The sequence below is a fragment of the Hibiscus syriacus genome, unplaced genomic scaffold (assembly GCF_006381635.1).
Source record: "Hibiscus syriacus cultivar Baekdansim isolate YM2019G1 unplaced genomic scaffold, ASM638163v2 tig00111640_pilon, whole genome shotgun sequence".
Classification (NCBI taxonomy): Eukaryota; Viridiplantae; Streptophyta; class Magnoliopsida; order Malvales; family Malvaceae; genus Hibiscus; species Hibiscus syriacus.
This window is the reverse complement of record NW_024063142.1, coordinates 199066-213498: the sequence shown is the minus strand read 5'-3', so window position 1 is coordinate 213498 and position 14433 is coordinate 199066. Positions and strand designations below refer to the sequence as shown.

At 32.5% G+C, this 14433-nt stretch overlaps 1 protein-coding gene and 1 pseudogene across 1 annotated transcript; one reads left to right on the top strand and one right to left on the bottom strand.

Annotated features, from left to right (window-relative positions):
- Positions 1-1137: 1137 nt before the first annotated feature.
- LOC120166523 lies at positions 1138-9646 on the top strand (annotated as a pseudogene).
- A 2776-nt stretch (positions 9647-12422) lies between these two features.
- LOC120166449 (EG45-like domain containing protein) lies at positions 12423-13409 on the bottom strand. Its single transcript, XM_039175705.1, has 3 exons — positions 13269-13409; positions 12884-13184; positions 12423-12482 (listed from the first exon to the last, which is right to left on the bottom strand). The coding sequence occupies exons 1-3, from the start codon at positions 13381-13383 to the stop codon at positions 12476-12478; spliced, it is 423 nt and encodes a 140-aa protein (XP_039031636.1). The 5' UTR covers positions 13384-13409; the 3' UTR covers positions 12423-12475.
- Between the last annotated feature and the right edge of the window lie 1024 nt (positions 13410-14433).

Here is a 14433-nt window from a genome sequence, read left to right as displayed (position 1 = left end):
CTTTTTAAGTTATATAATAATAATCGTTACTTTTGTTTCATTTCTTCTGGTGTCAAACACAATAAATATTGATGATTTTTTTGTTGTTTACTTTGTCTATTGTACTTTAAAATTGGGTGATCCTGCTTTTGTTCTCGTTTCTTTCAAATAAACCGAGTCGTTTTGCTGCATGCTTGAAGTACTTAAAAATCAAATATTGGACCGACCAAAACCCTAGCCCCATCCAGTACACTCAATTGCCCCTACTTTCCCCTCTCTTTGTTCCCCTTACACGGATTATTTAACTTAAATTGGTTTCACAGAATCGAATCTTCAACAAAAGGAGCAAAGATTGAAGAAAAATGCCATCATTCAAGCATTGATTCGATCAGTATATTATATCAAGGAGGTGTGTACCTTTGCTACAACTTTTTTCAATGACTACAAATTTTATTACCTGGTTTTGCAATGATGTTCGCGAGAATACTGGTAGTTAGTCGGGATTAATTAAGATTTAAGCATACGATTTCCCTTAGTTGGACCTAATTAATTAATAAAAGTGATTTAGGTTCATGTGATAGTACTTGAAACACCAAAGCTTACTAATGATTTATGTTTAATGTAGGAGATAATGATATAGTAATAAAAGCCGTCAATAGAGTTGATTAAAGTGATAAATAATTTAATATTATTTAAGTAAAGTCTCGAGTTGGAGTATTTATGTATACAATGTAAATCGATCTGAATAAATTAAAGTAAAATCTTATAATTGGGAGGGTGGCCAAGTATAAAATTAACCACTCGTATAATTTACCCGAAATATTATTTGACCAACAGATTACCCGGCTAAAAAACTATAAAGTAATCAGGGAGAAGGTATGTACGGACTCCTCAATGTGCATAAAACGCAGAATTCAGTTACGTCAAGACGCAGGTCCTTCCCCGGGTTCCGGACGATGATAGTGATGTAACATGACATAACTCGACGTCACCACTAGTAGTCACGTGGTACAACAGACTTCTTGTTTCCACGTCACGTGAAATATCGAGGTGCGCCGTACGCGCGTGAATTTATTGAAATGACTGTACAATCCCGACACGTTTTGACTGTGAATGGCATTGCCGAAGTTTCAAACCCGTTAGCACGTTTAGACGCCGATGAAAAGATGCCCACAAGGATTAGAGCATTTTGATATGACGGTGACAGAATTTTCCAGTAAAACACGTGCCGATCGCGTGGTTTTCCAATTCTTTGTGTCATCAATCATATTTTCCCGTTTGGAAAAGATTGACAGCGTGTTTTTAACAGCATCGGGTTTGGTGCTTTTGATTTGAAGATAGTTGTTGGCTTTGCTCTTGGTGGTACATCAAACGAACAAAGAAATTAATCTGACGGCTGGGGATTACCGCAAGATGTTGGGCAAGTACAATATTTGAAAGATTATTTTAAGGGTAAATTATATCATTGACCACCTAATTATAATATCTTTTAATTTCGATCATCATTTTTTAATTTTTGTCAATCTGATAATCCAACTAATTAATTGAACACCTTGCCGTTAACATTTAATGGAAACGTTGATGCGACAGTTAATAAAATTAGTATAATTACACATTTGGTTACTATTACTTATCTATTCTACCAATTTGGTCATAATTTTAATAAATTAAAATAATTCTCACTCTTTGGTGTAAATAAAATTAAGATTTGTAAATTGGAATATAGGATTCAAACCAAGAACCCTTGGGAAGAAAGGAGAAGCCAAACCAATGAGCCAAGTTCATTTTTTGGTTTGAAATAAACAACATAATATATATATATATATATATATATATATATATATATATATATATTGTTTATTAGTATAATATTAAATTCTTAATATTATATATATTGTTTCTTAGTATAATATTAAATTCTTAATATTAAATATTAAAATTATTTAAATTTAAAGTATAAAAATCTTTAAGTATTTAAAAATAAATGTAAACTTAATAAAATAAACAATATTAATTGCAAATTTTTTTAAAAAATATTAAAAATACAATTAAATATTTCAAAATCAACTAGACTCTTGAATTTTTTAACAACTTAATTAAGCTATTAATTTTAAAAAAACAATTAAACCCTCTAATATATCATCATTCGCCACAAAACTTCATATTAATACCATGAGTCGTCATGTTAGTATTGTAGACTGCTATATCAATATCTGACTATCAATGAATTGATCAAATAGATAGATTAAATATTTTTTCTAAAATTTAAACTCACATTGAATGTAAAATAAATTCAAAGTTTACATCTTTTTCGAAAAGCATAAGGGTTTAAGTACCATTTAACCTTAGAAATATAATAATTACATGTCTTAGCTCAATAATAAAATGTTGAACCCTTTCTGTAGACGAGCATTAATTTATTAAAAAGATTAATTGTGAATTGTTGATGATGAAAGCGAGAATAATGTGAAAATTACATTACCATCGTTAATTTTTTTAATCGTTGGTGGCCGAAATAAAAAAGGACAAACGTTAATGATTTTTTTTTCAAAAAGAATAATTTGATGGCTAAAAAAAAAGAAATAATTATTTGATAACTAGTGGTATAATATACCCATATTCTAAAAGTGTTAGCTTAATACTAATAGTTTTTTTCTTCTTCATAAATCTGATGTACCAACAAAAATAGTTTTTCATAATTTTTTTTTTTTGCATTGAAATGAATTAATCTTGAAATCAAAGCCTTGTGTTATTGGGCCTAAATTACAAGTCTGATTGGAATGAAGGTTGCCAACCCAAATCATAATTGAAAGTAAACCCTAATTTCGTTAGTCTGCATCTGTTTCGGGTAGTTCAGCCTTCATTTGTCCAATTACGTCTTTTCCTAGTCACGCATTTTCCTAGTTCCGCCGTGTCAGACACCGATGCGAGGGGATTTTATTTTACACCGTCAGTGTTTTAAAGATTGGAAGTTGAGTTCAAGAAGACGAGGTTATATTTGTCCGAATTTCCCTTTTTTTAGTCTAATTATAATGTCTTAAAAAATATTTTCCCATTTTTTTTTTGCAACTTTCAGTTTCTTATTCTATTCCCATCATAAATACCAAATTGCTGATTTGCCCTAATTTTTTAATTTTGCTTGATTTTTAGGATGTAACTCCAAGTTTCTTCTACCAGGATTTTGCAAGTTTTGAAACTCATGTGTCACTGAGAAAAAAATGTCAGAATATTAACCCCCCCAGAGCAACATCTTTGTCGCTCCTTGTAAACCGCTGATATCCTAATGTTTAGGAGGGGTTTTTACATAACTGACACCGTTTGATTTTAATTTTACTTTTCTGACACCGTTTGACCAATATTTCCAGAACTAGCACCCTTTCTGCTGAGTTGGCAAAGGCGCGTCCCCGGGGGCGCGCTTTACCCGTGTTTTTCGCTGAGTTGGATGCCACGTGTGAAAGGGCGTCCCCGGGGACGCGCCTTTGCCAACTCAGCAGACACGTATTTTGTTTTATAATAAATAGTTTATTTTTATTATTATTATAAATTAATAATATATTATGTAAAATGTTTCGATTATAATGTAAGAATTATCAAGTTTCGAGTATTTTTGATTTTGATTATCGATCTATTAATTTTATCAGTTAATTATTTAAATGTTATCAATCTAGTCATCTCATATCAATATTTAACGAAAATATTGATGCATAAGTTAATAAATTAGTATAATTACATATTTAATCTTTAAGACTTACATATTTTATAAAATTAGTCTTATTGAAAATTTAATTTAATAAATTTAATCTTCCAATCAGAACATGAAATGTGTCATCGTATATAAATGCAAATTATTTAGGTGTACATACATTGACAAATTATATAAATGCAATAACATTAAAATTATTAGAAATAAAAACATTCATTTAAATACAATATTAATTACATAAGAGTTAACGGTTATATGATGATAACAGAGCTGGACATTTTTTTCTATTGTGCCCGATGTTTCTACAATGCCCACATCGTTTTTGTTCTGTTGACTTCTCCCGAATATCATTTCACAATGTATTCTAGTAGATTTTGGACGACCTGAGTCCCTCAATAGCAATGGATCTGGTACAATTGTAAGCCAAGTTTGAATCTCATTTGGGTCTCTTTCGTTTCCTATGGGCGGAAACTCAAATTCATATACCTTGAATACTTGTGAAAGTTGGTATACGGGATCAACATAATTTTTGTAGTCCAAATGCGAATGTGAGCAAGCAGCAATGACATGAGAGCATGGATATTTGAGTGCTTGAAAGAAACCACAATCGCACCACCTCTCTTGCAGATTAACTCTGAAAGAGTTAGCTTCAATCCCTTGCAGCGGAACCACGCCCATGATTGTAGAAGCAGAAGACATCCACCAATAGCAGTTTTCTTATAATTCGTCGCCCGACACATTTCTCTAAAGAGAAATGCCAAAACTGCAGCACCCCAACTATATCTTCCAGCTTCATCAAAATCGATCAGATGCCGCAACCACATACAATGCACCTGGTTGTGAGATTTGTCGGGCATCAATATTCCTCCAATTATTCGTAGAATATATGCCCGAGCACATGCCTTTGCTTGATCCTCTGAAGCATTTTCATTTAAAACCTCAAAATTAGCTTTCAACCAAGATAAAGCTATTCTACATCCATTAAACTCTGGCGGAGCAGCTCCAAGATAATCAATGCACATTGATTGCCAATCACCATCCGCCATACCACACATCATATTTCCGTCGACGGGAAGCCCCAGATGCATAGAGACATCCTCCAATGTAATTGTTGCCTCTCCACATGGAAGGTGAAAAGTGTGTGTCTCGGGCCTCCACCTCTCAATTAGTGCAGAAATTAGGACAGGTTCGAGTTTGCAACCGCCTATAATTGTTGCAATATACCCGAACCCGGTATAAGCCAAATATGGAAAAATACGTTCCGGTGTCGGTATACGTGGATTTTTAATAAAAGTTTCTAAAATACGATCAGCATCCTAAATAATATATATTATAAAAAATAAAAATTAATATAAATTCATAATAACTTTAAAATAAAAATAAATTTAAATATTAACATTAATTATAAAAAATATTACCATATCGCTAAAATGTCTGGAGATATGATCAATATCCAATCGCAACAGCATTTCGTTTTCCATTATAACTGTAGACAAAACAATATAATTAGCAAAATAAATAAATAATTCTAAATAAATAATAATTATATAATATTATTTTAATAAAAAATAATATTTACATAAATATATTAATATAAAAATAATAACTATTTAAAAAAATACTAACATAAAAATAAATTTCTTACCACTAATAACAAATTTAAAACTCAAATAGTTGGAGAATTTGAGTTATATAAGAGAGGAGAAGATGATTTTGGTGTGAAGAATGAGTGAGGGTTGAGGGGGTTTATATAGGGGAGGAGGAGGGGTAGTTAGGAAAAACGGATGGGGGCATTTATGACATTTAATGGAAGGCGCGTCCCCGGGGATGCGCTTTCCACACGTGTATGCTGATATGGCAAAGGCGCGTCCCCGGGGACGCGCCTTTCACACGTGGCATCCAACTCAGCGAAAACACGGGTAAAGCGCGTCCCCGGGGACGCGCCTTTGCCAACTCAGCAGAAAGGGTGCTAGTTTTAGAAATATTGGTCAAACGGTGTTAGAAAGGTAAAATTAAAAACAAACGGTGTTAGTTATGTAATTTAGCCAATGTTTAGGACAGTAACAGAAAAAATTAATTTGGTTTGAAATACAGCACATGAATTATCGACGAGGAGAGAGAATATGACATGAAAAATTGAAAGAAAAAAAAAATCCAATGCTGTTAAATTTTCAATAACTAATGACTAAAATCGAGGAAACATAATATTTATAGGTTTTTAGCAAAAAAATAACTTGATGACCATAATAAAAAAGAGATAATAGTTTGGTGACTAATGGCATAGTTTAACCTTAGTATATTTAATAAAAGATCATATATATCAAATTTATTAAATTATGTTTAACTAATTATTTTCATAATTAAACTTTTGAAAATTATAAAATAATCATTAAAAAATTTCAAATTATTACAAAATGATTTATTCTAACATCACAAATATTATAAAAGTTTAACAAATATTTTATAAAAATGTGATACAATTTAATAACTGTTTTAGAACGATTCAATAAAGTTTAATGATTATTTTATATTTTTTTTTAAAAATTAGTGATGAACATAGTTCACAACCCATTAGTTCATAACCCATTAATATACTTTATCCTTAATAAAATAAATTTTTAATTGAAAAATAGTATAATGCAGATCAATATAAGCTTAAGGACCAATTTTTTTTTATATAAATTATAAATCTAATCTTAATCGTACTTATTAAGGGGAGCGGAAAGGGTGACTAAAGTATGGATGGCAATAGATTGGATCTGGATCAGAGCTAGACTCAGATCCAGACCCATTGTCACATCTTGGATCCAGATCCGTCCTGGATCCACGGGTCTAGAAAATTAATACACATATCCAAATCCAACGGATCATGAAATATTCTATTATCAGAAGCTGACTTTAAAACCTATATGAACTTAACTCTATAAGAACTCAAACATGAGAAAATAACCTCAGTGACAAAAAATGCCTTATAATATACGATTTTAACCAACTTTTTTTTGGATTTGCCAAAATGACCAACTAAATCGCAATGCGATCGATAATTCGCAACGCGATCTCCGGTATCGCAAATCAGTTTCCAGATTCGCAACGCGAACATCGACTATCGCAACGCGAACTTCGACTATCGCAATGCGATTTTCCAAATTCGTTGCGATAGTCCAAGTTCGCGTTGCGATTTATTCCAAATTTGCGTTGCGATAGTTCGTCTCGTCTCGGGTCGGGTCGTGGTCGTGGTAATACGTGTCTTCGACACGTCCGCGCGATTACTATATTTTTAGAGAAAATTCTTAAGAAACAAATGCAATACCACCAGTCGTTGCGATTTTGGAATATCACAACGAATTTGGAATAAATCGCAACGCAAACTTCGACTATCGCAACGAACTTGGAATAAATCGCAATGCGATAGTCGAAGTTCGCGTTGTTAATCTGGAAACTGATTTGCGATACCGGAGATCGCGTTGCGAATTATCGATCGCATTGCGAATTATCGATCGCATTGTGATTTAGTTGGTCATTTTGGCAAATCCAAAAAAAAGTTGGTTAAAATCGTATATTATAAGGCATTTTTGGTCACTGAGGTTATTTTCTCCTCAAACATCTCCCTATATAATATATATATATATAAAAACATATTATGTCATTTATATATATTTTAAAAACCAAAGATGAGTTTTCTTATAAACGAGTAAACAAGTTCAGACCCGATATCTTAGTGTAGATTTGAACTTGGATCTGTACTTTAATCAGAGGATCCATATTCGGTCTGAATTCGTCGAATCTAAAATTTTAGGATCCATACCTTATAAAACGAATCTAGATCTACAGATTCAGGTGGGGTCCAAGATCCATTGCCATCCCTACTCTAAAGAAAGGGGAAAAATTATCCTAATAGATCTAGAACCTGTAACTTAAGAAAATATGAGAGATTTGGATTCCATAACATAAAAAAAATGAGAGAATAAAAAAGAACACCTTAACTAACATGAGTTGGTTTAAGTGGTAAATAACTTAATATCTCTTAAGTAAGGTTTCGAGTTTGAGTCCTTGTGTATGTAAAAAATTCCTATTGAGAGACTCTCCTACCAAAACTAGATGTGCGACGTGGGTTAATCCAAATTAAAAAATGTAAAACCTTGCATCCGGGAGGAGAAAAAATAACTTAATCAATCGGTCAAATATGTTATACACCTAATTTCAAATTTTTTTTAATGGAAGCAGTTAGTATTATTAAAAAAGTGAAAATATCTGAAATTACAATAAGAGTATAAAACTATCATCGTAAACTAAATACATAATTTGAATTTTTCTTATAACATTGAAACTAGTCACTTTATATCATATAAGGATCATGCATGTAAAAGGTTGAAAAACCCCAACCAAGATATTAAAATAAATACGAATAAAACTGATAGCATCGGCAAAAGAACCACAAAAGAGAATTAAACTATTGAAAGACTACTGAGAACCGCATATCAGAGCCGAGAGTCGTGAGAAACTATCCACATACGCAAAATCACACATCCAAATTCAATCTAAAGGTCCACAGCAGATTGTGATGGTTGATTGATTACTTTGCATCTGTTTTTGCTTTGTTAGCAGATTGGCGTTCTAATTTTCAATTTCTTTTTTGGTTGTCAGGTGTTCGATGGACATGGTGGAAAGCATGCTGCTGACTTTGCTTGCAATCATTTGCCAAGGTTCATTGTTGAGGATGAAGACTTTCCTGGAGAGATTGAGAGGGTTGTTGCTTCAGAATTTCTTCAAACTGATACTGCTTTTGCGGAAGTTTGTTCACTGAATTCATCCCTTGCCTCTGGTGCCACTGCTTTGGTAGCTCTTATTATTGGAAGGTTAGAATTGTCTGCTAAGTGCTAACGGAAATTATTTTTGTTTTAAATACACTTTTATTTAGCTTAACGTGTGTTGCAATAGAATCACTTTAAATGCCTTTAGTTCCAAGGCATTGTCAATTAATTACGTGGTTTGCTAATGTGTCTTAACTGATAAGATCATAAGATCATGGATGTCTGTCTGATTTCACTCTTCCTTTCTCCAGTGATAAAAATGATGTCTATGGTCATGCAGTAGACTAACACAGTATTCAGTGAAAGGCAACAACCATGGTTTCAGTTGAAGATTGCAAGTTGTATTCCGATTTACTTCTTTTATATTCCATATTATTTTTGCATTTTCTTCCTATTATAGTGACAATTTTTAGATGTCTATGAGGACGAGTGTATTGTCTGTGGGATGATATGTGGTGATTAGTGAGCATTAAAACTTGTTGTTCAAAGATTATTGGGTGCGTATAAATCTGCTTAAACAATATGAAAAAGAGTGCTAATTCTTTTTTGTTTGATCCCCTCTCCTTTGGTATAAGTCTTCTGTCGGATTTTAATTTTAATATCCAGGTTAACGAACGATTATATGATATCAACACTTATTCGTTGACCTACATTCTGATTACAGAATGTTGGTTGTGGCAAATTCTGGAGATTGTCGAGCTGTTCTATGTCGTCGCGGCAAAGCAATTGAAATGTCAAGAGATCACAAACCCATGTGTAATAGAGAGAGAAGGCGCATTGAGGCGTGTGGAGGTTCTGTTTATGATTGTTATCTTAATGGGCAACTTCATATGGCTCGTGCATTAGGGGATTGGCACATGGAAGGAATGAAAGGTCCAGATGGGGGACCGCTAAGTGCAGAGCCTGAGCTTATGACTGCATAGGAAAAGTGGGGATCTGGTCGATGAAGCTTTGAAGAGGAAAAGTGGGGATAACTCGACTGTCATCGTGCTATGCTTTCAATCCAATCCACCCCCGTACTAGAGTGCAAAGGAGCTTATCTGCCGAGGGTTTAAGGGAGTTTCAAAGGTTTTTGGATAGTTTGGGAAACTAAGATGGTGATGGCAAATACTTGCTCAATATTAACCCTTTACGTTCGATGGTAGTTTTAGGTACGGAGAGTTTCAACTGTAACATACGAGGTGGAGAGTCATTCCATTGTTTCCAAAGTAGGAGCTTAAATTAGTTCAACTTCATTTTGCCCATTTGTTAAGGCACTTACTGAGACGGGAGTTAGGTTTATTCTAAAATGCAGGTCTTTTGGCAGAAATGGATGCTTCATTCATTGTCTATTTCTACTTTTGTTTGGTCAGAGGAGCAAAAACATTGTTTTACATGCTTCTGCGTGATGGATTAGACCAGCATTCGTTCATTTATAACAATGTTTTTTGTATTCAGACTCATGTTTTCTATTGACAATTTTTAGTCCTCAAGAGTAATGAATACTAATAAAATCTTCGAACCTCGTTTACCAGCAACATCTTATCATGAATGATTTTGAATATTTGTCTAGTGCATAACCTGCACATAAACTTGTCTAGGTCGCATTTTAAAGGATAACCCGCATGACAAAATTCTTTATAGCTCCGGGAAACATTTATTTTTCACATAACACCTAATTATATAGGAAGCACATATGAGGTATTTGTATCTAATCTGAATTTTGTACCTCTATGTCATCCTCACGACATCACGTGAGAAAATAGGTGTGTGAAAATTCAACTGCTTTTTGGAAGCTTCGCAGAGGTCAAAAGCAAAGAAGCTTCGTTTTGGTAGGATGAGGACACATTCTTAACCTAAATTAACCTAAACCAAGCGAACCCCACCTCATCTCTCTCCTTTTATGGTCAAAAAGATAATTTTATTTGTCAACATATATTAATGCTTCAAAAAGATAATTTTATATGTCAGCATATATTAATGCTTTTCGAAGAATATTGTTATTCGTTCATATATAAGTAATATTTTTTTATAGTGTTCATAGATTGTTTTGAATCTAAAAATTAAGTTCCACATCTATTAAAACAATTCCTGCAAAATTAGTTATTCGTATGATTTAATAATTGTGTAATACAACACAATCTTTGTGCTCCTAAACATTTTTCATAATATAGATTATAATACAGACTATACGTGAATGCAATATTTTTTTTATTAATCTGGTATGTTTAGTCTGAATAGTACGTTCAAAATCATATCGTCTTTGATATTCGAACCTGAGACTTATAAAAATAACAACTATTCTTGAACTGTTGAGATAGTTCAATTGTGCATACCTGAATAGAGTATTAAATATAATCATGGAATTAGATAAATATAGATTATGATTATATTTAAGGATAATATTAGAATTAGTTGTTATGTCTCACCGAATGAGAAACGGCGATATATATATTTGACGATTCGTAATAAACGGCCATTTCAGCTAACCAGTACATTGCATCTTTTAATTGCACCGAAAAGGATAGATTCGAGAAAAATAAGAAAAATGGCCAATCTTTGAGACTGATTGAAGTATGGTAGTGAATGGGTTAAGAATAGCGTAAAGATGCGGAGGTTAAAAATATTTTTACTGGAATTTATAAGTTTTTTTTTATTAAGATAAGGTGATTACAAAATAATATTTGTTTTAAATATTCTTAAACTCTCAATCATTTGACAATGAATGCTCTATCACTCTGTTGTAGCTGCTGATGCTCGAACTCGTATTCAAGAAATAACAACGATTCTTTTAACCACTAAAATAAGTTAATTCCTACTTGAAATTTATAACCTAATAATGGAAGACGGATAATTTTACATTATTTGATAATATATAATTAAAAGTATGTTATTTCATTAAATAATAAGATTGAGACTCAATACATAAAAAAATTTATTCATATAATTCAATTTATGTCCGTGTTCATATTAACACATATATAAGATAAATAAATAATGGCTCTAATTTTTTATTTTACATAAAAATAAAAAAGTAGTATATCTTTCTTACTTTTCTTTTTTTATATCTCCCAACTTTTCAATTAGTTCTACTTTTCAGTTATTTTCTTATCAATTTCTTTTGTGGCTTGCATTCACGGTTTAAATGCACGAAGGAAGATGGATCGAAGGATCGAGTGAAGGTAGTCGTATTCTAAAATTTAAAATTATTATATATTTTAATCTATTTTTTCTTGTTAAAATTTTATAAATTCGTCTATTTTTAAAATTTTAAAAGTTTATCCCCTCCTATATTGACATAAATCATATGTTGGTCCCTGTATATAAATGTTAAAATGATGAATTAGAGGTAACACTTGCACCGTGATTATATCGATTAAAACAAAAACAATTCTTTTACAAAGTAATAATACTATTTATCTCGTCAATCCATATTAACATTTTTTTAATAATAATATACTTCAACGTCATAAATTAGAAATAATAATATAATGAATTAGATTTTAAATTAAAATAAATTAAGAGAGGATATGCGTATAAAATTTAAGTAACATAATACTATGTAGCAAAAATTTTAAATTTCTAGAACCTCATCCTCATCATAAAATATTATAAGATGGAGAATAGCTAAAGGAGTTGGATAGTAATGGTGTCTTGGCCTCCACTTGATTAAATGGAGAAATTGCACTTTTTTGAAGCTTTTTTTTTTCACTTTGACCCATACAACTTTATAATTTTAATTTGGTCACCCCAATAATACGAACTCCCTGGCTTCACCTTGCTTACATGTTTCTTTATAAAATCACCCTCTTATCCTACGTAAAATGTCAAATTCTTTTTCCCATTTTTCTAAAAAAATTATTGAAAAAATTAAAGGTAAAATAAGTACCATTAATTAAACCAGATATAATTCATGTCGACAAATACAACTACTATTATAAGAGGGGAAAATCCAGAAGAGTGAGATCCATGAAACGAGTACCGTACGGCAATCTTCAAAACTTCAGACCCTGCCACAGAAAAGTATACCAGTACATGAGTTTCAAAGCAAGCAATTATATATTTATTTACATATGCACGTAAATCTGGATCAAGAAATATTTTTCACGGTAATTACACATTTATTAACTACATATAATTTTTAAATATAATAAATACAAATAAAATTTTAGAACAGATATCATCCGTAAAATAAATAATTATTTAAAAAAAACTCCGATTTTATGATGGGCACTAAAAATTTTAGAACAAATATTATCAAAAAAATAATTAACTAATAAAATAATTTCAAATTTTAAAGTGGGAAGGTGGCCACCCTCACCCAGCTGTGGGTTCGGCCACTGCACGAAATTAATTGCAAGTTAATTTTGTAAGGAAAACGTACTAAAGGGTCATATAGTAGTGTTCATACTGTTGGTATTCGATGTTAATGGATGAAGCAGAGGGGTTTGCAATGGCGCCGAAAGCAGTGGTGGAAAGAACAATCGTAGCACCGCTAGCAGAAGGCCTAGACACCGATGTGTCGGCTTGATCTACGATCTTAATTTGTATAGTTTCACTTGGATTGCAAGTTCCGGGGATAGCCGCACTGATGCACCTAACCAAGTATTGCCGCCCACATGAAGCGCCGTTGTCCCATATCCCATCCCCGGCAGCCGCAAACAAGTTGTTCGTCGGAAACATGGAGGTGTCGCCCCCGAAGCAGGCGGTGGCTGCACCCGAGACAATTAAAAACCTCATAAACACTTCATCGTACTGTGTATATAATATACCTCATAATTAAAGATATCACTTACGAAGATATGGGGGGCTGTAATGAGCAGCCGTGCCGACATCGGCGAAAGACGAATGGAAGAACGTTGTTACCAAGATGAAGATGGTGAAGAGCCATGGATGTAACTGCTTCGACATTTCTCCTGACGATTTCAAAGAAACTGCCGTGGTGGGTTTATTATGAAGAACAAGTTGTAGGCGTAGGATTTCTTTTAAATAAATGGTGATGCTGATTTTGTAGACTTGTTTCTTTCTTTCTTTTTTGACGACGGTTATCTATAACAAAAAGTAAATGTATTATTGCTGCGTACGTTTGAACATGTCAAAACTGGGTGTAAATATAGAACATTCCATAATAAACGTAGCTATCGAAGGAAATAAATAAATAAAAATTATCTTATACTATATTATTTCTATAAAAGGTTTTCATGTATGTATGAAGAATTCTAGAAACGTGTTTATTGTTAGTTAATCAATTTTTATTAATTTGTTCAACTTCTTCTAGTTTTGCCTTTCAACATTAGATTATGAACCCTAAAAGAAGATAAGGGTTATAACAATTATACATAAAAGGTTTAATCCTCGCATAAGTGCCCAAACTATACTTTTTCTGCTAAATAAGTGCATACATTTTTTTGTCCATCCAGGTATCTAACGTTACAAACGTTAGCACTTTAGGTGCCCGAACCATCAACGGCGATAGTTTTCCCCGCTAAGTGACATGTGTTTCAATATGATAATTTTAAATTTTTTATATAAAATTAAAAAATAAATTATATTTTTTATAAAAAGAAAACACATAAATTTCCATATAACCCCTAAACTTTTAAAACCTTCATTTCAATCCCTAAACCCACTCTGACCGTCGCCCTTTGTCGCCGAAGAAGCTCCACCCGAGCTCCCATCCCTCCGGCGACCAAAAGCCCTATGAAATCGTAACCGATTGACGATCGATCGACGTTTTAAATGCTGCGAACTCTAGGATAAAAATAGCGATCCCACACGATTCCAATAGTGAATCATCAACAACTACGACAACATATAACTAGGATAATGGTAAGGACTACGTCGGCGGCAGTGGTCGTGGCAAGAGAGGACGACGGCGGCGGATTAAGTTAGGATTTGAGATTTTGATGTTGTTTTATAATATAAAAAAGTTAGTTTTTTTAATAAATACAATATTTTTTT